Source organism: Oncorhynchus mykiss, chromosome 6 (assembly GCF_057628025.1).
Source record: "Oncorhynchus mykiss isolate SJ-2025 chromosome 6, ASM5762802v1, whole genome shotgun sequence".
Taxonomy (NCBI): domain Eukaryota; kingdom Metazoa; phylum Chordata; class Actinopteri; order Salmoniformes; family Salmonidae; genus Oncorhynchus; species Oncorhynchus mykiss.
In genome coordinates, this window is record NC_143027.1 from 41,002,406 (window position 1) to 41,027,333 (window position 24,928).

Genomic DNA, 24,928 nt, shown 5'->3' on the forward strand with positions numbered 1-24,928 from the left:
AGTTCAAGTCGGAAGTTTACATACACTTAGGTTGGAGTCATTAAAATAGTTTTTCAACCACTCCACAAATTTCTTGTTAACAAACTATAGTTTTGGCACGTCGGTTAGGACATCTACTTTGTGCATGACACAAGTAACTTCTCCAACAACTGTTTACAGACAGATTATTTCATTTACAATTCACTTTATCACAATTCCAGTGGGTCAGAAGTTTACATACACTAAGTTGACTGTGCCTTTAAACAGCTTGGAAAAATACATGTCATGGCTTTAGAAGCTTCTGTTAGGCTAATTGACATAATTTGAGTCAATTGGAGGTGTACCTTTGGATGAATTTCAAGGCCTACCTTCAAACTCAGTGCCTCTTTGCTTGACATCATGGGAAAATCAAAAAAAAATCAGACAAGACCTCAGAAAAACAATTGTAGACCTCCCCAAGTCTGGTTCATCCTTGAGAGCAATTTCTAAACACCTGAAGGTACCACGTTCATCTGGACAAACAATAGTACGCAAGTATAAACAGCATGGGAGCACGCAGCCATTATACCGCTTAGGAAGAAGACGCGTTCGGTCTCCAAGAGATGAACACACTTTGCTGCGAAAAGTGCAAATCAATCCCAGAACAACAGCAAAGGACCTTGTTACCGTATAATACGTACATGCTTATATATATATAGATCTCTATCTTTCTCATATATATATATATATATCTCTCTCTCTATATATAGAGAGAGAGAGATATCTGTGTGTGTACATACGACATGCATAGATACATGTACGTACATACAGTGCATTCGGAAAGTATTCAGACCCTTTTACTTTTTCCACATTCTATTACTTTACAGCCTTATTCTGAAGTGGATTAAATTAAATGTTTTCCTCATTAATCGACACATAACATCCCATAACGACAAAGCGAAAACAGGCTTTTATACATTTTTGAAAATGTATACCTTATTTACTTAAGTATTCAGAACCTTTGCTATAAGAATCAAAATTGAGTTAAGGTGCATGCTGTTTACATTGATCATCCTTGAGATATTTCTACAGATTGGAGTCCACCTGTGGTAAATTCAATTGATTGGACATGATTTGGAAAGGCACACACCTGTCTATATGAGGTCCCACAGTTGACAGTGCATGTCAGAGCAAAAACCAAGCCATGAGGCCGAAGGAATTGTTCGTAGTGCTCAGCGACAGGATTGTGTCGAGGCACAGATCCGGGGAAGGGTACCAAAAAAAGTTCTGCAGCAGTGAAGGTCCCCAAGAGCAGAGTGGCCTCCATCATTCTTAAATGGAAGAAGTTTGGAACCACCAAGACTCTTCTTCAAGCTGCCCCCCCCCCCCCCCCCCCTCAATCTGACAGAGCTTCACAGTTCCTCTGTGGAGATGGGAGAACTTTCCATAAGGACAGCCATCTATGCAGCACTCCACCGATCAGGTATTTTATGGTAGAGTGGCCAGATGGAATCCACTCCTCAGTAAAAGGCTCATGATGGCCTGCTTCGAGTTTGCCAAAAGGCACCTATAGACTCTCAGACCATGAGAAACAAGATTCCTTGGTTTGATGAAACCAAGATTGAACTCTTTAGCCTGAATACCAAGAGTCACGTCTGGAGGAAACCTGACACCATCTCTACGGTGAAGCATGGAGGTAGCAGCATCATGCTGAGGGGATGTTTTTCCAGAGGCAGGGACTGGGAGACTAGTCAGGATTGAGGGAAAGATGAATGGTGCAAATCACAGAGAGATCCTTGATGAAATCCTGCTCCAGAGCACTCTGACTGGGGTGAATTTCACCTTTCAACGGGACAATGACCCTAAGCCCACAGCCAAGACAACACAGGAGGGGCTTCGGGACAAGTCTTTGAATGTCATTGAGTGGCCCAGCCAGAGCCTGGACTTGAACCCAATCTCTGGAAGACCTGAAAATAGCTGTGCAATGACACTCCCCATCCAGCCTGACAGCTTGAGAGGATCTGCAGAGAAGAATGGGAGAAACTCTCCAAATACAGGTGTGCCAAGCTTGTAGCGTCATACCCCCAAAATACTCGAGACTATAATTGCTACCAAAGGTGCTTAAACAAAGTATTGAGTAAAGTGTCTGAATACTTATGTAAATCTGATATTATATATTTTTCACAATACAGTACAAACTGGCCCTAACCAGAATATAAAGAGTAGTGGGAGGCCCCGTTTCACAACTGAGCAAGAGGACAAGTACATTAGAGTGTCTAGTTTGAGAAACAGACGCCTCTCAAGTCCTCAACTGGCAGCTTTATTAAATAGTACCCGCAAAACACCAGTCTCAACATCAACAGTGAACAGGCGACTCCGGGATACTGGCCTTCTAGGCAGAGTTGCAAAGAAAAAGCCATATCTCAGACTGGCCAAGTAAAAGAAAATATTAAGATGGGCAAAAGAACACAGACACTGGACAGAGGAACTCTTGGCAATTTCTCGCATGGAATAGCCTTAATTTCTCAGAACAAGAATAGACTGACGGGTTTCAGAAGAAAGATGTTTGTTTCTGGCCATTTTGACCCACAAATGCTGATACTGATGAGATACTCAACATGTCTGAAGAAGACCAGTTTTATTGCTTCTTTAATGAGCACATCGGTTTTCAGCTGTGCTAACATATCTGCTAAAGGGTTTTCTAATGATCAATTAGCCTTTGATGCACCTGTACTGACCGCGACCCAAAAAGATCATCAAGGACATCCAGCACCCGGGCCACTGCCTGTTCACCCCGCTATCATCCAGAAGACGAGGTCAGTACAGGTGCATCAAAGCTGGGACAGAGAGATAGAAGCTCTTTTTCAATCTCAAGGCCATCAGACTGTTCAACAGCCGTCACTAACATTGAGTTGCTGCTGCCAACATACTGTCTCAAATATCTAGCCACTTTAATTACAAAAAATTGGATATAATAAATGTATCACTAGTCACTTTAAACAATGCCACTTTATTTAATGTTTACATACCCTACCCATACATTATCTTACCTCATTTGCACTCACTGTATATAGACTTTTTGTTTTCTTTTGTTCTACTGTATTATTGACTATGTTTTGTTTATTCCATGTGTAACTCTGTGTTGTTGTATGTGTCGAATTGCTATGCTTTATCTTGGCCAGGTCGCAGTTGCAAATGAGAACTTGTTCTCAACTAGCCTACCTGGTTAAATAAAGGTTAAATTAAAAAAAAAAAAAAAAAAAAAAAATATCATATGTATATACTGTACTCTATACCATCTACTACATCTTTCCTATGCCGCACGGCCATCACTCATCCATATATTTATATGTACATATTCTAATTCACCCCTTTAGATGTGTGTATAAGGTAGTTGTTGTGAAATTGTTAGATTACTTGTTAGATATTACTGCACTGTCGGAACTAGAAGCACAAGCATTTCGCTACATTCGCATTAACATCTGCTAACCATGTGTATGTGACCAATAAAATGTGATTTGATTTGACTTGGATTAGCTAACACAATGTGCCATTGGAACACAGGAGTGATGGTTGCTGATAATGGGCCTCTGTACGCCTATGTAGATATTCCATTAAATATCAGCCTTTTCCAGCTACAACATTAATTTACAACATTAACAATGTCTACACTGTATTTCTGATCAATTGGATGTTATTTTAATGGACAATTTATTTATTTTTCTTTCAAAAACAAGGACATTTCTAAGTGACCCCAAACTTTTGACCAGTAGTTTATGTATATATATAAACATTGTATTTGGAAGGTTTCACTATTTTGTGTGTTGGAAACATAAAAGTTAGATGTTTCGACTGACTGTCTTTTTATGTAGATGATAAAGGGGAAACACACCCACACACCAAGATTAAATGGGTTTTTCATGGGCCGTGGCATCATTTTCCATCGGTTTACGCTTTCCCCCCCCAAAGCTTAACTGTGCTATCCAGAGTCTTAGCAGTGTCTAGAGTTACCCAGACCTGTAATAGTTCCAAGATGAACATCAAAGACCTGCCTTTCTAATCAACACAAACACGATCAATATCCTCTCAAAGAAATACAACGTTGGAGTAACAGGAGGCTTGTCTCTGCCGACTGAGAAGTCAACTCTTTCAGCTTGATCTCCCCTTGGTTGTTAAAGAGCTCTGTGTTCGAGCCAGCTCTTTGTCCATAAACACTGCTCATGTCGACCGAGAATGGAGGTGGCGCTCTCTCTCTGAAGGCTCGTAAAGTACACACGCACATACTATTCATGTGGATAGGAGGAGGGAATTCGGAAGGCTTGTCAACAGAACAATCCAATATAGAGGTTTAGCGAGGACTATACTTTGACATTGGGAAGCTTCTATATGTGGTCTATTTATAAAAGTCAGACCTAGGATCAGTGAATCCTCTTCAACTCAACCCTCCATGTTAAACATGCGTTGGTTGGCGCAGGGTAAATAGCTTCGAGGGTCGGAAATATAATGCATTCAAACACGCAACGTGAATAATGTCAATTGGGACTGATCACTCCTTAGTCCATGCGCCGCCAATTTATAGCAGCCACCCGCTGATGCACACCTGAGCTTTTGTGCAAGAACACTCACCAGACAATCCACTGCACATCACAGTAGACTACAATGGAGAGGTGAGGGCTGGTCGTGGCCATTTTATGCAGTTGGATGGTAAAGATGTCATGGATTTCAATGGATGTCTATGCAGGGTAACTCCAGCACACCATTGATTGTGCTTCTCTCCAGTGAGGTGAAATGATAGCCTGCTTTGTGATGAGGGATACAATGGCTGGTTTTCCTCCAAAGTAGCGTTTGATATCCCTCTGTTTGACACTTTACAAAGCACTATTGATCCTCAGGGAATAGGCCTACAAGAACTGTTCATACTCATCTCTAAGCCGTGTGTGTGTGTGTGTGTGTGTGTGTGTGCGTGCGCGCTGTGTCTCTAACGAACACTCCCGCACACTTACAGTACACATGCACACACACACTCTCCTAGGAAATTAAGTGCTGAGGGCATCATGAGAATGACAGGCAATTTTTGCTTTGTGATTCACGCTCCACAGGGAATCATGGGATCAATCGCCGTAGCGATGATCGCCCATGCAGATTCTAGCTAACGCTGGTAGCATCAGGGTTGTTGACATTGATAGCGGGAGATGGGAGTGTGTGTGTATGTGTGTGTGAGAGAATAGTCTATTGTCAGATCTCCCTCTGTGTGACTTTGTTCCCAGCTACAGTGTAAGAAGCTGTCTTTATGTCCAGAGTCAATGTTCCAAAGTGGACGGTAGTTGATCTCCAGTGTGTAAGAGGGAGAGATGGGGAAGCTATCTTTATAGATTTTTTACGTTTGGAAATTGACTAGGGTGTAAAGTTGAAATATTGATCTTGGGCTGAATTTCAACTTTTCTAGACAGTTGTGAAAGGCCTTCGTGCTCCCAACCCTGCCTTCATTTTTGATATGATAGAAGGATCCACATTTTTATGCCGTAAATTGATGTCGAGAAATAACTCCCACAGTTTTTTTTCAAACGAGGGTCTAGCTTACTTTTTCTGTTGTTACTCAGGTTTCACTGACACTAAAGTCCTTTATGGGTTCACTGGGATCCAGTTAAAGAAGTGCCAGTAGCAAACTGTGGGTGAGTCAAAGTGCTCAAAGCAAAGTTCGCTCCGCTCTGTTGCCTCTTCAGTGAACTGTTTGTGTTTGTTCCTGATGTGTGAAAGGTGTGACCTTTCTGTCAGACAGGGCCTGGGGTCCCCCTGGTCTGTTTACAACACAACACAATACCAGCCATCCTTCTCCACCTGCTCTGCCGCCTCTTAAATTTAGTTACCTTCGTGGACGGAGACGGACAAGAGAGACATACAACAGTACAGAGAAGGGAAACAAAGAATCTTGAAACAGTAGAGAAATAACAGTCATGGAGAGGGAAAGAGAGGAAGAGGAGAAAGAGGGGTAAACACGAGGGCCGTGTTTATTTCCAAGGCCCTTGAACGCCACCAGCCCACAGTGGGGCATCATGGATAGTCAAGTGGTCAGAGGATTAGTTGTGTCATCACGTACAGCTACCCACATTGGCAGGTCACACACACACACACACACACACACACACACACACACACACACACACACACACAGCCAACAACAGGGAAAGATTTCCTTGCTGGGTAGATGAGGGGTTGCTAGGTGGCCTGTCAGAGCACCCACACAGGGGACCCCGCCGTTTTTCTGAGAGAGACACACACAGACATGTTGTGACGTTTAGTGTGGTTCACACCTAGGCCTCCCTGAGAGGGGTTAGCAGAGCTCAAGTGGCAGTTGAAGTTTGAAACATTTGAACAGTAAACAAAGAGTTCTACCAGCGTTGTAAAGTTCAGTGTTGGGATGAAGTTGTGTTTGAGTGACGGAGGGCAATACTCTAGACAGGCCAATGTCAGCAAACCAACTTCACAGTTCATCAGGAGCTGTGTGTGCTGGCTAAACTATGTTCATATATTCAACAAAATGTAGCCTATTGGGTTCCACAAGTGTTTACAAAAAAACTAAGATGCAATTTAAATCTATACTGTAGGCTATGTGCGAAATCATGTGGCATACTGTGTGTGTGTGTTGTATTACTGTATTGTAGATCGTTTACGTTGGACCTAGCTTGCATTGGCTCTATTTACTGACAATAGGGAAGTGTTTACCTTTTCGCCACCTCAGTCTTTTCAAATCAATGCTAAGTGTCCACGTGCGTTCTATTCTGTGTGTTTACTGCTTCTTTATGAAGCCATCATCACCACTATAAACAAGGAGATATCCATCCTGGGAGAGTGTTTGAGTTGAAATGATTGCCCTGGACAAAATAGCTTTGATGAGAATCATCCCGCTTCAACATTCCGCTTCTGTGTCAGATTTACGAGCGTTATCGGGAAGGCCTGAAGCTGCTTGGAGTGCTTTAATAAAACCCTCTTAATAAATGGACCGGTGTCGACCGGCTGGGTTTCAATTGGTTCGACTGTAGCGGGTTTTCCCGCTCTTGTTCCGTGGGTTTAGTTGGGGTTTCTGACAGGCAACGGTGGGAGAAGAGAAGCGGTCGCATTCTTTGACTTTTTAAAGGACTGACACATGCGCGCACGACCGGATTCGGTGTGCGTGCATGCGGATAATGCCGGAGCACCTGTTCAATACTTCATGAGGCTCCGTGTGAGCTGCCATCGACAGGTTTTTAAATACCCACTTTAGACTAGAAGTCTGCTACCCCAGCATTTTCTCAACGACACCCCCTGCAGATGGCTAAATGGCAACCTCCTTCCCAAACCTAGCTCAGGGACCAAAACTGAACCCTTCAGACTCTGAATGAGACCATTAAAAACCAGATCCCCTCCGAAAAGGCTTTCAGACCTCTGTGAGCTAGGCACTCCTCTTTTCATCTTTTTAAATCAAGACCCGAGCGAGAGTCTGAGGAATGAGTGAAGGGTGCAGAGATACTGTTCCCTAGTGTTTTGCACGCACACATACACACACCACTTCAATGGACGGTACAGTTCGTCTGAAACCGTGCCCATCCTGCCCTGTAACGCTGTGCTGGGATAGGATTCTCCTCTCTCTGTCTCTCCTCTCACCCTCTGAGTTAACACACACACAGGTCTGATAGACAGTTTGAATATGGCCAGTCCATGATTTGTTTGCCTTGGTCCAGACGGCAGTCATTTAGGAATCATGTCAGTATGTTGGTTTTGATTCTGTTGGTATTCAAACTGAAAATGGTTTCCTGATGGTCTATTGGCAGAGTGAAGGTTTGCTTTCTGGCCAACCTGCTTCATATGCCAGCTGTTCAAATCATGTCCCGGCTGGATGCAGAGTACTTTCCTATCGAAAAATACCGAAAAAGACTTTAGGTGCATCTCAATAGTCTAAACTGATCACCTCTTCCTCATCTGCACCGATCTGAAAACGCATAGTAGGAAAAACCTAAATTTGTCTCTTTCATTCCCGCGTATGGAGCACAGAACTATATTATTATATTTATATCTTTGATTATATTCTATTTCAAATGGATTGCAACGTACACTACATTACCAAAAGTATGTGGATACCTGCTTGTCGAACATCTCATTCCAAGATCATTGGCATTAATATGGAGTTGGTCCCCCCCCTTTGCTGCTATAACAGCCTCCACTCTTCTGGGAAGGCTTTCCACTAGATTTTGGAACATTGCTGCGGGGACTTTGCTGCGGGGGCTCCAATTCAGCCACAGGCATTCGTGAGATTGGACACTGATATTGGGCGATTAGACCTGGCTCGCGGTCTGAGTTCCAATTCACCCCAAAGGTGTTTGATGGGGTTGAGGTCAGGGCTCTGTGCAGATCAGTCAAGTTTTTCCACCCCGATCTCGACAAACCATTTTTGTATGGACCTCGCTTTGTGCACAGGGGCATTGTCATGCTGGAACAGGAAATGGCCTTCCACAAACTGTTGCCAAAAAGTTAGAAGCACAGAAGTGTCTAGAATTTTGTTGTATGTTGTAGCTTTACGATTTCCCTTCACTGGAACTAAGGGGCCTAGTCCGAACCATGAAAAACAGCCCCAGACCATTATTCCTCCTCCACCAAACTTTACAGTTGGCACTATGCATTGGGGCAGGTAGCGTTCCACTGGCATTTGCCAAACCCAGATTCGTCCATCGGACTGCCAGATGGTGAAGTGTGATTCATCACTCCAGAGAAGGCGCTTCCACTGCTCCAGAGTCCAATGGCGGCGAGCTTTACGCCACTCCATCCAGCCGACACTTGGCATTGCGCATGGTGATTCTAGGCTTGTTTGCGGCTGCGCAACTATTGAAACCCATTTCATGAAGCTCCCAAGGAACAGTTCTTGTGCTGACGTTGCTTCCAGAGGCCTTGGTAGTGGGTGTTGCAACGGAGGACAGGCGATTTTTACGCACGGTCCCATTTTTTGAGCTCGTGTGGCCTACCACTTTACGGCTGACCTGTTGGTGCTCCTAGACATTTCCACTTCACAATAACAGCACTTATAGTTGACCGGGGCAGCTCTAGCAGGGCAGAGAAATTTGACCAACTGACTTGTTGGAAAGGTGGCATCCCTGTGATGGTCACTGAGCTCTTCAGTAAGGCCATTATACTGCCATTGTTTCTCTATGGAGATTGCGTGGCGGTGTGCTCAATTTGATACACCTGTCAGCAACTGTTGTGGCTGAAATAGCCAAATACACTAATTTGAAGGGGTGTCCACATACATTTTGTGTATATATAGTGTATCACTGGCCAACTCCGACTTCCGTTCAGATCATTGCTTTGGAATGGATTTCTATGAGCTGTTTGTCCTTTTCATCTGTGGGAGCGTTTCTATAAAAAAAATAGATGAGATATGAATATAGCTTTTACATTTGGCTTCATTTGAGGACTTTGTTGAGGCAAGACAATCATGTGTAGCCAACTTCAGTCTGAGCAGGAGTAATGGATGGTCTGCTGGCTGAGCAAAGCAGAGACTGATGAGCCTCCTCTCTGCTCCTCCTCCTCTCTGTCTCTCGCTCTCCTTGGTGTTCCATCTTTCTCTCCCTCGCCCTGATAACCTTTAAGATAACAAAAAGACGACGGAGAGAAAAATGGGACGAAGGTATGGAAAATGCGACCCGAGTCTTTGGCCTAAAGACCGGAGTGTAAGAGAGGGGGAGGAGAGAGGAGAAATGTTTTTCTCGCTTTCTCTAATTAAGACGGATTTAGACCTGGGAACTAGGTGAGGGGACACGCTGGCCAATCAATGTTGTTTCTGGATAGAGAACCAGACAGACTAGGATCAAGCAGACAGGACAGTCTGAGGTGGACCCCCTTTGACATAGCTGCATCGCATGATGTTTAAGAGACGTCAGAATCAGACTGATTCAACATGGGAGAGTCTCTGATCAGCAGTTGTTCAACACAGAGGTCAATAGCAGTATGTGTGTCTGTTTGCTTTGATCATATCGGATGTGATTAGAAAGAGTCTTGCTTTGAAACGGGCGGCAGGTAGCCTAGCGGTTCAGATACGCAAGCCGGGAAAAAAAACACATTTTGCGCGTACCGTGTGCTGCAACAAAACATGTTTAAATGGCGTGTTTGTTTCTAAGAGAAAAGGGTGTGTTTTGAGAGGTTTCAGTGTTTGTGTGCGTTTGCAAAATTGTGTGTGTGTGTCACCGGTTTCACAGATGAGATTCTCTCAGACCGTAATCTTCATTTGCTTCCCACCTATAGCCGTTTAAACTGATGTTGACCCCGGTGTAGTAAAGACGACCAGTGTTCCTGCAAGGCCACCTTCCGGATCATGTTCAGTAGGGCGACAACGTTTATTCAAACCTACTGAAACGGGGAGGTTTTGTTTTTCCAAGATTTTACAACCCAGCTGGTAACGGCATGCTGGACAAATGACCGATTTCGCATTCAGATCTGACACTAAGGCTGTTTGCCAGGCTCAGTGGCCAGTCCAAACCCCGTCTCATCTGGGACAGTGGGAATGATGTGCATATTCTTTTATCTTTCATTATGAACATGATTCATGGGGGGCATCACAATAGTCTCTGAAATGATGCATCTTTTCAGTGTGAACACAGTGGGGAAGCTGGGAACGTGTATGTGTGTTGACTTTGTGTGTTTGTGTGTGATGTGTGTGTGTGTGTAGTCTTTTGTAGAACAGTATACCAGAACCCCATGGGTTCCTCCTCTCACGTTTTCCCTCCTCGTAATGCTCTCTCATAAACATCAAAGCAGCTCGTTGATTTATATGGAAAACATCCCGTTTCAAAGGGCATGTCTGGCTTTATTAAATGAACAAGGATATTGGTATTTTGTGTTATTAGCAATGTCAGCACTATATGTAATCTGAGAAGCGCTCAACCAGGGCTAAACCCCAAAACACACACACACACACACACACACACACACACACACACACACACACACGTTTGTTTTACTATCTTTCTGGGGACCAAACAATTGATTCCCATTGAAAATCCCATTTTCCTTAACCACAAAACCTAACCCTAATTCTAACCTTAACCCTTAACATGACCCCTAAAATATAATTTTCTCTTGTGGGGACTGGCAAGGACCTCTGGTCCCCACAAGGATAGTAAGAACCAAACACTCACGTTGTTTCCATGGCACTGCTCTAGCTCAGCCTTTGCTGTATACTTTAGTTTGTCTTGCAACCTAGTGTGGGATAATATGGATCTGGAGGTCTGCAGTCCCGCGCCTCCGCCTCCCCTCTTCTTTCTTCGGTCTCTGTGGAGTTCATGCAGGACCTACTGGAGCGATACGGTTTCTCTTCCTAGCCTCCCTTTTATCCCCTGTTTCACCCTAGTGTTCTCTTCTTTCATCTTTATATTGACCAAAATGTTGTGTGTTTTGGGGTTTAAATGAGAGAGCAACAGGGAGAGTCGACAAGCCAACTGAATACTGTGAGCTGTTTTTTGTTGTTTATTTTCTTTGTGTGTTCTCAGTTTGATATCAGTGGAGAAACGGACAGTAATCTCTCTTTCTCTCTCTCTCTCACTCTTCTTGACCCCCCCCCCCCCCCCTCTCCACTCTGTGTTTGGTATACATTAGCATGCAACTTCATAAAATGCCCAACGTTTACCCGTGTGTGCGGGTGAATGAATGCAAGCTATCATTCCCATCTTTCAGAGAGCAGATACACCCCTGCTTAAGCAAAGTGGAAAAAAATGATCTCATTTTCATCAATGCCGCTCTCTGAAGAATTTGTGTGGAATCCATATTGATATCGTGAGATGGACCGGGGACAATGTTCTCCCGGTGTATTGATCATCAATCCATAACGAGCTGTTTTGCGTTTCCTCCCTCGGTGGAGAATGGAGACGGACTAACCCATCACAGCTCTACTCCCCCGGACCAACTGCCTGTCCCAGTCCTTCAACCGCTACCCCTTTTTTCCTTTTTACTCCCTCCTTCGTTCCCTCTCCTCTCTCTTCCAGCAAATCAAGTCAACTTCAAAGGATGGATGTTGACACCGTGATAGGGAGAGTGCAGTGACAGAATATCTGATGGGCATTAAATATAGAATGGAGCTAATCACACACAAAAGACCAGGACACCAGGTTTTGACCTCCAAATTAATTATAAAAAAATGTATGTTTCTGTTGAAAAAAGCAGAGAGAGAAATACTTACTAGATACAGTACTAACTATTTGTGTCAGGCTTCTAGGCACACCGATATTAGTGTTGTCAGACACACAGCTGGTGCGCGAGGGTAACTCCAAATGCTTCCACATGTTTTGGTCGACTTTCTCTTTGAAAAAGCTCCAACACGTTGAAATGTTAACCCTTCCCCTCCCCCTCTCCTCTGTCAGGTAACTGATAAGTCGGTGAGGGCGTTTGCCGAGCACTGTCCTGAGCTGCAGTTTGTGGGCTTCATGGGCTGTTCTGTGACATCACTGGGAGTCATCCATCTTACTGGGGTGAGTAGGCTTCATAAAATGGCCAACGTTTACCTGTGTGTGCGGGTGAATGAATGCAAGCTACGGTGTGGAAATCAGGTTTTCCAAGTGTCAAGCAGGCTGTGAACACCTGGTTAAATTAAGGTGGAATAAGTACATACATTAGCTGAATGCCAAGGAAAGTAAGCACTCTGTAGAAGCAGTTTTTATATTTAGAAATGAAAGTTATTATTATTGAGGTGTGCAACTTTCCTGAAATACGCTTTAACTACAGGTCTGAGTGTTTTTGTAACTTTCAAAGTAAACTTTAAATCTCCTGAAAGTGTAATGAGACGAATCCTAATACAACACCCTGCTGTTTCACTATTACCATGCTAATGAGAAGGGCTTCGTGGTTAAAGATATCACACACACACACACACACACACACACACACACACACACACACACACACACACACACACACACACACACACACACACACACACACACACACACAGTCACACACACACAGTCACACAGTCACACACACACACACAGTTACACACACACACACACACACACACACACAGTCACACAGTCACACACACAGTCACACAGTCACACAGTCACACACACAGTCACACAGAATGTCAATTATCAGGTAATCCTGTGTTTTTTTGTGTTTTCTGTTTCAGGACTGCTATTTCCCCTTTTCCACCTGTAATGAATTGATCTTTGCCTGTGTGCACGTTGGTGTGTGTGCCTCCTCAAATGCAATTACACTTGTGTTAATGAGAGGAGAAGCCTGATGCTCTGCCTCATTATTAGATTAAACAGCAGATTAATTTATTTTTCACGGTCTGGCCGATCAACCGAGCTGTTTGCTTTGACCTTGGGCACGCCGCTTCAGAGAAATATAATGATGCTAACAATTCATTATCATATTAGCATACCTGCAGGTAATTGGGGGAAGTGAACCCACGCTAGATAAGTGAAAGTTATCCCTGTGTGTTCATGGAGGTTACTGTTCATTAGAACATGAGGTAATTGTGTAAAACCAAGAGAAGACTTAGTTCCATGGCATATGTTCAGTGTGTGTTTCTGCGTTTGACACCTTACTCTTCAGTTTCCTGGTCTCACACCAGCACCATAGTAACCCCCTCTCTCCCTCTCCCCGTCCACCCTCTCGTTCTCTCTCTGACTAACCAGAGGTGGTAATTATCAGCGTTTCGACTTGGATTCCTCGCCTCATTCAGTCTCGGTCAGCAGCCATTGGAAATATTCTTCCGTTTTGAAATCGTTGCATTTCTGATTACTCCCGAGGACATCTGCCATCGCTCCGACTCTCCCCTCTCTCCTCTCCTGGCTCATTTTGTCTACTGTCACGCTCGCTCATATCAGTGACGTTCTTCCAAACACTCCTGAGTTATCAGGAAAAATCCATTACTTTTATTAACTTCTCTTGTATTGGTTACTATTAATTTACCTTTGCTAGACTTTGTAGCCACTTCTGAGAAACGACATTGCGAGCGGGATTCAATTAAACTTGTATTTTTATCAAGTGAGCTGCCATTTCAAGTAGCTCACCACCAGGGTGTAGAATAAAATAGAATGTTTTGTAGCAGTAATTAAATTGTAGGCAATTAAATAAAATATGCTTAAATTGTATCCATTTTAGGGCCATGGGAACTAATAGTTTTTTTGTGATATACAACCACACAGCAGAATATCTGTCACACAACAATGGGACACATCTTAATCACCGAAGCCTTGTGGCAGTATTAATGGTTATGTTGACGTTGGTTGTCACATCCCAAGGCATGGTAATGGATACGGGATCAGGTTGTGTGCGTTCGTGCGTCTTTGCCGGTGGCCTCACTCGTCTCGTTTTACTTCTCTGGTCTGCTTGGTGGATCCTTCACCAGATGAATGTTTTCCTTCATTTGTCTGTGTGCGTTAACCTCCCAGATGAATCGTTCCTCTTTTTCGGGTCGAGGGGTCTCGCTTGAGTAAGGTCAAAGGTCAGACCACAGAGGTGGGACCGGAATGAATGAGGTCTAAGTGTGTGGTTGGACCAACCCAGCTGGAGTTTGACCTTTTTTTTTGGTTTTCATGACTGTGTGTAAAGTGTCTGTGCGTGCATGCCCATGTGAGTATTAACAACAGTATCGGAGTTAAACATGGTGAAAAATGACAGTGTGAGATTTCCTTTACTCCTCTCTCTCTCTCTCTCTCTCTAGCTCTCTCTCTCGCTCTCTCTCTCTAGCTCTCTCTCTCTCTCTCTCTCTAGCTCTCTCTCTCTCTAGCTCTCTCTCTAGCTCTCTCTCTAGCTCTCTCTCTCTAGCTCTCTCTCTCTCTCTAGCTCTCTCTCTATATCTCTCTCTCTCTCTAGTTCTCTCTCTCTCTCTAGCTCTCTCTCTCTCTAGCTCTCTCTCTCTCTCTCTAGCTCTCTCTCTCTCTCTAGCTCTCTCTCTCTCTCTAGCTCTCTAGCTCTCTCTCTCTCTAGCTCTCTCTCTCGCTCTCTCTCTGACCCCTAGTAGCCTAGCCTGTGATCCGCTTCACGCTTCCTTTGAAAGCCGAACTGAGACTCAGCTGAGGCCATCCCCTCCCCACATCTAACAGTTTCATTATCAAAGTAGTGAGGGGAGAAAACACCCTGACAGACGTCCATTACACTGACCCCTCCAACCCTGTATATGGAGCTAATGGTACATCAACACATCCCTCTCTGTCTGTCAAACGCACGGCGCTCATTTGGAAGTCATTAACTCAAGGTCGTCCATATCAAACTCCGTAAGAGTGTTGTTCAGGGCCAGAAAGCCTTCACTCCCCTGCCTTAGATGTCTCAGTGATGGGGCTCCACTTTTCCACAATGCCCTCATACATCACATCAGTCTCACATCAGCCTCCCCAGCGCTGCAGAATGTGGAGTGTGGAATGCCTTTGTGTGTGTGAGACTTCTCAGGAGAGTGGCGGCCAGAGACCAAACAAAATGGGCTGTTTCTAGAATGTCAGAAAGGAGCCATGTTGGAAACGGCAATGGATGTGTCCTTTTTTTTATTTGACATTGTGTCTCTGGTGTTAATTTGAGACTTGAAAGACGAGTTATTTTAAAATGAGTTGGCCCGTCAAATAACATTTACGCTGAGCAAGGGCTGGTGAGGAGGAGATTTTACGGTTTTCTTGTCAGGGTTGGGCTCAGTTCAGAGTTTGGGAATTGACTCCCATTCAACTCATGAGTTGAAATTCAAATTGAATTGGCCACACCCCACAGGATGTAGAATTTGAATTTAAGTGGCAGGAGTAGAATTGAATTCGGTGCAATTCAAATAAATCCCACTCAGTCATCGAATATGAGTTTCATTTGAAACATACAGCTCACACTTCCAGATACCAAATAATACATCACTTTTCCCTGGAAACAATGTTCATATACTCTTTTAACCTTAGTGCTTATATTTCCACCAACCATTTCATTTGTTTGGGTGAACTTGTGGGTTAAACTAATGCATTCTGGAAAATGTAGTATTTCCGCCATTTTGAATCAAATTTAAGTGATGAATGAAATGTAATGACTTAGAATATTTGCCTACAAGTTTTTTTCCCCCCTTGATCGTTCATTTTAAGAGTGTCCTGAAAAGCAGCTGTTTCAACAATATTTTATACGCATGTATATAACGACATGTTTTGTGTACAAGATATATATTTGTATAGACTACACCTAATATAGCATAGAAGAAGCATTTGAATTTCTCTGAATTTAATTACTTTTTCCTTTAATTTAAATTCAAATTGCAATTCTGTGTCCTGTATATACTACTTTAATTCAAGAATTGAACTGAAATTGGAGGTATTCTTCATTTGATTCTGAATTGAGCCCAACCCTGATTCTGGTATTTACCAAGAGATTATCTGATAACAATGGACAAATTTTGACGCTTACTTTAAGTAGCATTATAATAATTTATTTTTCATTTTTTAAACATTATATACGTGTGTGTGTGTGTGTGTGTTTTTTTTTTTTTAGAGAGGGAGACAGAGGCAGAAAAATAGTGATAGTGATGCACAGAAAGAGGCAGGCAGGTAGGCAGGCCACATGCACCCGATGTAGGACTCACCTTCTCTGGGGTTGGTGGAAGCCTCTGGTCCCTTATCTCCTCTCCCTGACTGGAACAGACAAATACATAATCACAGTGTGCCCTCTGAGCCCTGCGAGCCAACCCCTCACTCCGAGATAAGACCAGAACACACACAGGTCTGGGGGAGAGGCGAGGAGGGGCGGGTGGGGAGAAGACTGAAGGGAGACAGGGGATGAAGGGGTGTGGAATTATAGAGTAATAATCATTTTATTCACAGCCATCGGGTGGAGAAGGGAGAAATGGAGGATGTATAATTTTTGGTGGTGCTTCAAGAATAATAATCCTTTCCTTTTTGGATAAGACTTCCAACCTGGGGACCGACAAAAGACGGGGGTGTACAGAGTGAGGGTGTGTGTGTGTGTGTGTGGGGGGGGCTGCTAAGTTAAGGGTTAAATAGCTTTTCCATATCTTCTGTGGCCTTCGAATCAGATGGGAATAAGCTCTGCCCAGCACTAAGACTGACTGACTTGTATTCTATAGCCTGGAGGTGTGTGTGTGTGTGTGTGTGTGTGTGTGTGAGAGAGAGAGAGATGGTGGAGGTATTGTGTGGTATGTGGGTGCAGGGGTCATGTGTTTGGGGTGGTTGTTTATTTCTTAATAAGTGTGTGTGTGCATCTGTGGTGTACAGAATGAGACCTCTCTCTGTGGTGTTATGTGTCCGTATCTTCTGGGTGTCAGTGGTGTACAGAATGAGACCTCTCTCTATGGTGTTATGTGTCTGTATCTTCTGAGTGTCAGTGGGGTCAGACTCTTTGTGACTGAGTGATGTCACGTCCTGGTAAGCCCTGGTCATTTGGCTTAGTGCACTGGAGAGGAACTGACCCTCTCTCTCTCTGTCTGTGTGTGTGTGGTATTTCCATGTCTCACCTCTTCCTATCAGCTATTTACAGATCGTTAGGCATATCAATGGGACTAGAATTTAGGCTCTCTCTCCGGACCTGTACAGGCCGTCGGTCGCTACATGAAATAAAATATAAAATATAATGGTTCAGACTAATTAAACTACTGGTACAACTAGCTGGCTCCACTAGGGCCCAGTGTTTGCGAGAGCATGTGCTGTGTGTGCAAAAAGTAGAATTATGGTAAGATAAATAACTAAACAGATAAATATATGGCCTAGGTTTTATTTACTTTAGTGTTTGTTCTCCACTGGTTACCCTTAACAGGTCACACATTTTGCACACTGCGGTATTTTCACCTGACGGATACAGGAGCTTGTCTATATTTGATGTTTTCAAATGATTTTTGGGTCCTTGTAATCGGAGGGAAATATTTGCCAGGAGATTAGGAAGTGAAGCTCAGTTTCCAGCTCATTTTGTGGGCAGTGGACACACAAACCTGTCTTCTCTCGAGAGCCAGGTCTGGCTTTGGCGGCCTTTCAATGTTAAGGCTATGCTGACTGAGTCTGTACATTTGTCCATTTTTTTCTCAGCTTTCTTTCAATCACAGTGGTCAGAGTCTGCTACTGTGTGTTTAGGGCCAAATAGCATTTACATTTACTTTGAGATTTTGTAATGCTTTCCCAACAGGTAAAATATATATTTTTTGGTTGGTTGGTTGGGTCCGAGTGCTGTCCTGAGGCTTTGTTGGGTTAGTAGTGATTTGTGAACTTGCTTTCAAGACTTGCTGGATGAGGGGACTTTTCTCTGTTAATCTCTTTGCATTTCAGGGCTTTGTAGTGGTAGGAGTAGGGGTCGCTTGTTTTTAAGTGGTTAGAATTTGATGGCTCAATTTTTGATATTAATTAGTAATGGATATTGGCCTAATTCGGCCCTGCATGCACTATTTGGGGCTTTTCTCTGTACTCTAGGAATGCTTTTGCAGAATTCTGCATGAAGGATTTAAGTTTGATGTTTGTAATAAAATTTTAAAAAGCATTGAAATCTTGATTGGTTAGTGGACCCCATACTTCATATTCATATAGGGCAATTGTTTTAATTGTACATTTTAATATTTTGAGCCTGGTCTAATTGAATTTGACTTTTGATTGGGTAAAAAGCTATTTAAAAAAAAAAAAGTATTATTGTCATTGGTCTTGCTCTACTCAGTATCTCTACTTGCACATCATCTGCACATCTATCACTCCAGTGTTAATGCTAAATTGTAATTATTATTTTCACCTCTGTGGCCTATTTATTGCCTTTACCTCCCTACTCTTCTACATTTGCACACACTGTACATAAATTGAAAAATCTGTATTTTCTTTTGTGTTCTTTTGTGTTATTGACTGTACCTTTGTTTATGTGTAACTCTGTGTTGTTGTTTTTTTCGCACCGTTATGCTTTATCTTGGCCAGGTCACAGTTGTAAATGAGAACCTGTTCTCAACTAGCCTACCTGGTTAAATAAAAGTAAAATCAAAAATACAAAAATAAATCAAACATTTAAAAAAAATGTGCATATTCAATACATGTACCACAATACAGACCATACTAATATAATTATCTATAAGTAGTTATACTTGACAAAAGAAAAATAAATAATAATAATGGAAAAGAGGACAAGACAGTATTGTCAGCAATAGTTATAATAGAGTAGTTTCAAGGGGTAACAGACAGACAGGACAGTAATATAAAAAGGAGAAGAAAATGTAGATAAAAGCTGGGGGGGGCTTGGTTCACTCTAGTTGGGTGTCAGAAAAAGGGTATTCTCTATAGTCTATAGGTACCCATTTTATAAATACATGTTTCACCCTGAAGTCTTAAAGAATGTGTTTTCCTTTCCATTTCATAAATCTCTTTAGATTTTGGACAACCGCTGGGTTGAAGCCAATTTGTAACAAATAAATACTTTTCCTGCCAATGATACCAGCAGATATAACACCTCATACAGCGGTCTTACAATCCTGTGGGATTTCTGCTTCAAAAACTTGGCAGATGTCCCTGTACACCAAGTCCCAGAAGTTGCTCAACTTTGGACAGGACCAGAATATATAATGGTGGTTACCTTCTTGTTCTCCACACTGCCTCCAGTGGTCACTGGCGGCGGTGATTCCGGACTTTTTAACGTAACGTTTGGGGGTTCTGAAAAAATTTGAAGTCACTTTCCGCATAAATTCTCTCCAAGAGTTAGAATTTGTCACTGTGAGTACCTCAGTACATAATGCCACCCATTCTTGGTCTGAGAGAACCTTCTCTATTTCTATCTCTTATTTACTTTTCAAATACAAAGAGTCACAATCATCAGTTGAAACAAGGTTCTGGTACAAAAGGAAGATACTGTTGGTGACAGGTTCTTGATTTAGATTCCTCGTCAGGAACAGTTCTGGTGTTTTGGGGTGCTGGATGATAGCCCAGTCTTTATGCTTCTCTAGAAAGTGTCTGATTTTGTAAGAATGTATACACATCTCTCCTAGGTAGTAGGCTTGGGTGGTCTACCGGGGGTATTTGGAAATAACCACGAGATGGTTTTTCAATACCGTTGAAACTATTTCTTTGAAGTTTTTCAATACATCTTAAAATTTGTAGCCATTTCAGGCAATGCCTGCAGTCAACTTGTGCAGTGCGTTAGGAGACAAAGAAGATTGCGTTCTTATTTCACCTGTCACATTATTTTACGTTACGAAGCCTACTTAGTTCCCCAGCGCAGTTGAGCCAGTCACCTGTTTGTTTGTAGATAGCGCAACAGGAAAAGCGGGAGCAGACGAATACAGCTGTGTATTGACAGGAGTCCATGTTTAATATTGAAAGTCAAGTGTTTTTTTTTTTTTTGCTTCAATCGAGTAATCAGGGACTTCACCGAAAATACATGAGTGCAACACATTCGACATAAGCTTCATTTTCATTGGATGTCAACAGAAGTGCGACGTTATTTGACGGGCAACCATACAAGTAAATGAGCTTACAATGAAACGGCAAGGTCTTTTTTTTCAAAAACGATGCATGGCCATCATATTATTCATGTTTAGGCTTATCATAGAAAGAATGTAGCCAGCTGATAGAATGCCTGTTTGTGAAATCTCATCCGAGTTTAGAAGTGCAACTGAAGCTGAACTGAAAAATTAGTCTGATGCCAAGCAGAAATTACAATAAGAAGCATTTTAGATCTGTGTTTAGAAAACATAGCAAGATATTCCTTGTGTGTTTTATCTTTTTTTTTTCTACCGCGTGAAAAAGCTCAGAATTATGCGTTAACATGGCCCCTAGTTTACTTGCCATCTAAGTAAGTGTCTAAATTATTAAGGGCATCATATTGTGTTAGCTTTCTGCCGTGTTTGAGAAGGCAAAGCCCTTTGGGTGAGTTATTTGTACTGCTGCCACTGCTGTCTTGATTTCATTGCGTTTTTTCTCCTCTCCGTTCTCGGCCTGTTTGCTCCTCCCCCTCTTCTCCTAGCAGCACAGACAGGCCTGTTGCCTTAGCAACTCCAGACTCCGCACAGACACATGCTGCTGGAGAGCCAGTACTGTGTGCATCAAAACGTTGTTCATTTGCACAATGTCTCTCGTTCATATTCGCTTGTAGATGTCCAAACTCACCAAAAATGGCATTTGGTAGCGCCTACCTATATATGTATAACTTCAGCTAGATTGCCTGTCTTTGCAATTAGTTTATTTTTGTTTGCGCTCGTTAGCATATTTAGCTAGCAGCCTCCATGCAAATTCACTATTCTGGTAATAGAAGCCTAATGGGTTGAGTTTTTTTTTGCGGCCCCTGGTGTACTAAACTGGTAATACCCTAAATACCGGGGTGAGAGGAGGACGGTATGACGAAATGAAACTCGGGATACCGCCCAACCCTACTAGGTAGGCCAAACTCACCCTGTATGCTGCTGGAATGACTTTGTGTCTCCATGGAAAAGTTGGTGTATGAAAGACAGGTTAAATCCAGATCACCCTTTTATAACCTGAGTCAGAGATGGTACAATGTTTTGAGACTGACGGGTGTATGGATATTTTCTGAACCACTCTCCAAATCTTAATTTTGAACTGAGACCAGGTGCTTAGCTCATGTTCTCTGATATTGGATTTGGAAAATGGAAGAGCTGCCGGGGTATTGAAGTACACAAGGACTTCTCAATGTTGAGCCATTGAGACCCACTGTCATCAACAAGCCAGGTAGTCAATGGTTTAAGTTGAGCTGCCCAGTGGTAATAGAGGTAGTTATAGGGATAGGTAGCATCTGAAATGGGTATACTGTAGTAATCTTGCCAGGATGTTAATTTGGACTGATTTTACTCCCTACTAGATAGAGGGGCAGAATGTTCCATCTGTCCATATCTGCTCTAATTCTATTGATACAATACATTTTTGTGTAATTTGCTTCATACAAATGGTCTAGACGAGCAGGTATGGTAATTCATAAATATCTTCTACTACAATTTGGCCATTTTAAATGACAGCAAGGCCATTGCTTGCTGTGAAATGTCGCCTCCTATTTTCATGGCCTCTTTGTCAACATTTACTTTGTACCCTGAGTAATGACCAAACTATTTAATAATCTACATGGGATGGATGCCTGTGGCTAAGATAAATAGGGGAGAATGTCATCTGCATATAGGGAAATCTTATGCTCCTCTCCACCAATCTTAATACCTTTTTTAATATCCTCTTCATCCCTTATCATTTGGACTAAAGGTTCAATACAGTTATCAAACAGTAGGGGGCTCAATCCGTAACCTTGTATTGTCCCTCTCTCCAGAATAAAATAATTGGATATAGCACTGTTTGCATGAACTGAGGCTTTTGGATTTGAATAAAGTATTCTTATCCACAGGGATGCAAACTAGTCATCTTTCGGGGAAATTTGCCGTTTTGAATCCAAAATAGGTGACCTACGTGATTTGTGTAGATCCGATAAGAAAAGTTTGGATGACTACTGGCTGTATGCGAATGAGTGATATGCGTATTAGCAATACTGGCTGTATCCAAGGCTCAGCCAATCGTTCACATAACAACATAATGCAGCACGCGACTGAAGAGAGAGGAGACAACCAATTTGCTAGTTTTACAGCATCAGCGCGGGAGAGTGGAAAGGCAGTTTGTCATTTCATTTACAGCAGCGCGTCCCCTGAACGATAACGATAGGTAGGTGAGAAGCCTGACCACGGAGTCAGGGGTGGGAAGGGGATGAAGCGTACCTCATGAGCTGTAACCGAAAAACAACTGGCATTTAGAAAGTTTGAGGTGAGGGAGAAAGTGTGGTGGACCAAGTATCGTTCGCATTGTTAAGTATCTTGCTAGCTGGTTCAAATGATCTGTTAGCTAGCCAGAGAAATCATGGGCATTTGCCAATTTAATTTATCAAATTGAGTTTATGGGGTGAAAATTGGCTGGCTAATAAAGTCAGACCGATAACATTACAACGTCAGATGAGCTAACGTTAGTAATCTAACCAATTCGCTACGACTCCTTGCCGTTCCTCAAGTTATAATGCGTTAGCTGCTTACTGGACCCTGGCAATCTGTGTGAAATGTTAGTTTGTTCGTTAGCTAACAATAACTAGTTATCTGTGCACTAATGTTTTCCCTCTACAGTATGTGGTTCATTTTCTGAATGAGAGAATTAGGTGAAAATGAGGCGTTGCTTGTTAAAACAAGTGCATTCAGGGATGAAGTGGAGCTGGGCCTGGTTTAAACTGAATGCCACCATAGAGGTGAAACGAACACCACACACTTTCCCCTCTTTCTCCCTTTTTCAATACAGTGGATAAAAAGGGGTATGCCAGGTGTACTCTGCCTGAAAGAGGTCAATTATGCCAACATGCTCTGCTGGCACATTATAGAACAGATGTCCACAGGCAGAAAGTGTACAATCTAATAATGTGCAGTGTAGCCCAAAGATATTGCTTTTGTTGTGTTGAACTTGACAGTAACACGTGTGTGAGTGTGGGGGAGATTATTACATTATTTTTATTCAGTGAACGTTATTTTTCGCCCACATGTAGACTTGTGCACTTGATCGATGTCTATAGTGGGCACTATAATAGAGAAAAAATAGAATGCCTGTTTGTTTCATTCTATTTCTACCTGAAGATGTTTTTTTCCCAAGTGCAATATTTAGATGTGTGTGTGGTCACAAGCGTTCTATTATAAAGGCTGTCATGGCTACCTGCAATATTAGTGTATTGTTCTTTCTCATTTGCAGTAAAGTCTAGGTAACAAATAGCATTGGATTGCTTTCTTTACATTTTTCAGCTGCGAGTTAGGTTCACATTAACCACGTTTTATTTTTCACACAGAGACTGATCATATTCTTTGTTGCTTAATTAGTTAACCTGCATTTCCCCCTAGCAGGGATTTTTTTTTGCATGTTTCAGTGCAAAAAAAAAAGGCACGTTTTTGGACCCTCACCAGTTTGTATCCCTGTATCCAACTTAGAAACATTGGCCCAAAACTGAACTTGATCAACGTCTGGGCTAGAAACTCGCAGGAAACCCGGTCAAAGGCCTTTTCTGCATCCAGAGAGAGGACCACAGCTTCCTCTCCTACTCTCCGGGAGTGTGCCATGGTGTTGAGAAGCCTGTGGATATTATTTCCTGAGTACCTCCCCGTTATGAACCCTGTTTGGTCCGGATGTATGATCGTGCTGACAAATCGCTTCAGTCTGTGACGGTATGCTTGTTGCAGTAGTCTGCAGTAGTCACAATTCAGCAGCGAAATAGGTCTATAAGATCCGCATTCTGTAGGGTTTTTCACTTCCTTGTGGATAACAGTAATTAATGGGGGTAGCATTATATGATGATATATGCGTCTATCAAGATAGATTTCAAAGATTTTACTGAGTTACAGTTCATATAAGGAAATCAGTCATTTGAAATGCATTAATTAGGCCCTAATCTATGGCTTTCACATGACTGGGAATTCAGATATGCATCTGTTGGTCACAGATACCTTAAAAAAAATGTAGGGGCGTGGATCGGAAAACCAGTCTGTATGTGGTGTGACCACCATTTGCCTCATGCAATGCGGCACGTCTCTTTCGCATAGAGTTGATCAGGCTGTTGATTGTGGCCTGTGGAATGTTGTCCCACTCCTCTTCAATTGCTGTGCGACCGTCATACACGTCGATCCAGAGCATCCCAAACATGCTCAATGTGTGACATGTCTGGTGAGTATACAGGCTATGAAAGAACTGGGACATTTTCAGCTTCCAGGAATTGTGTACAGATCCTTGCGACATGGGGCTATGCATTATCATGCTGAAGCATGAGGTGATGGTGGCTGATGAATGGCATGACAATGGGCCTCAGGATCTTGCCACACTCTGTGCATTCAAATTGCCATTGATAAAATGCAATTGTGTTCGCTGTCCGTAGCTTATGCCTGCCCATAACCTCACCTACACCATGGGGCACTCTGTTCACAACGTTGACATCAGCAAATTGCTCGCCCACACGACACCATACACGCGGTCTTCGGTTCTGAGGCTGGTTGGACGTACTGCCA

General features: G+C 42.8%; 1 protein-coding gene across 4 annotated transcripts in view; it reads left to right on the plus strand.

The window, feature by feature from the left end:
- The window catches only part of fbxl17 (F-box and leucine rich repeat protein 17), a 322,953-nt gene that overhangs the window by 89,659 nt on the left and 208,366 nt on the right, over positions 1 to 24,928 (plus strand). For all 4 annotated transcript variants that reach the window (XM_021606509.3, XM_090237947.1, XM_090237948.1 and 1 more), the window contains exon 7: positions 12,339 to 12,446. In XM_021606509.3, the coding sequence (XP_021462184.2) occupies positions 12,339 to 12,446 (108 nt within the window). The remainder of the gene's footprint in view (positions 1 to 12,338; positions 12,447 to 24,928) is intronic.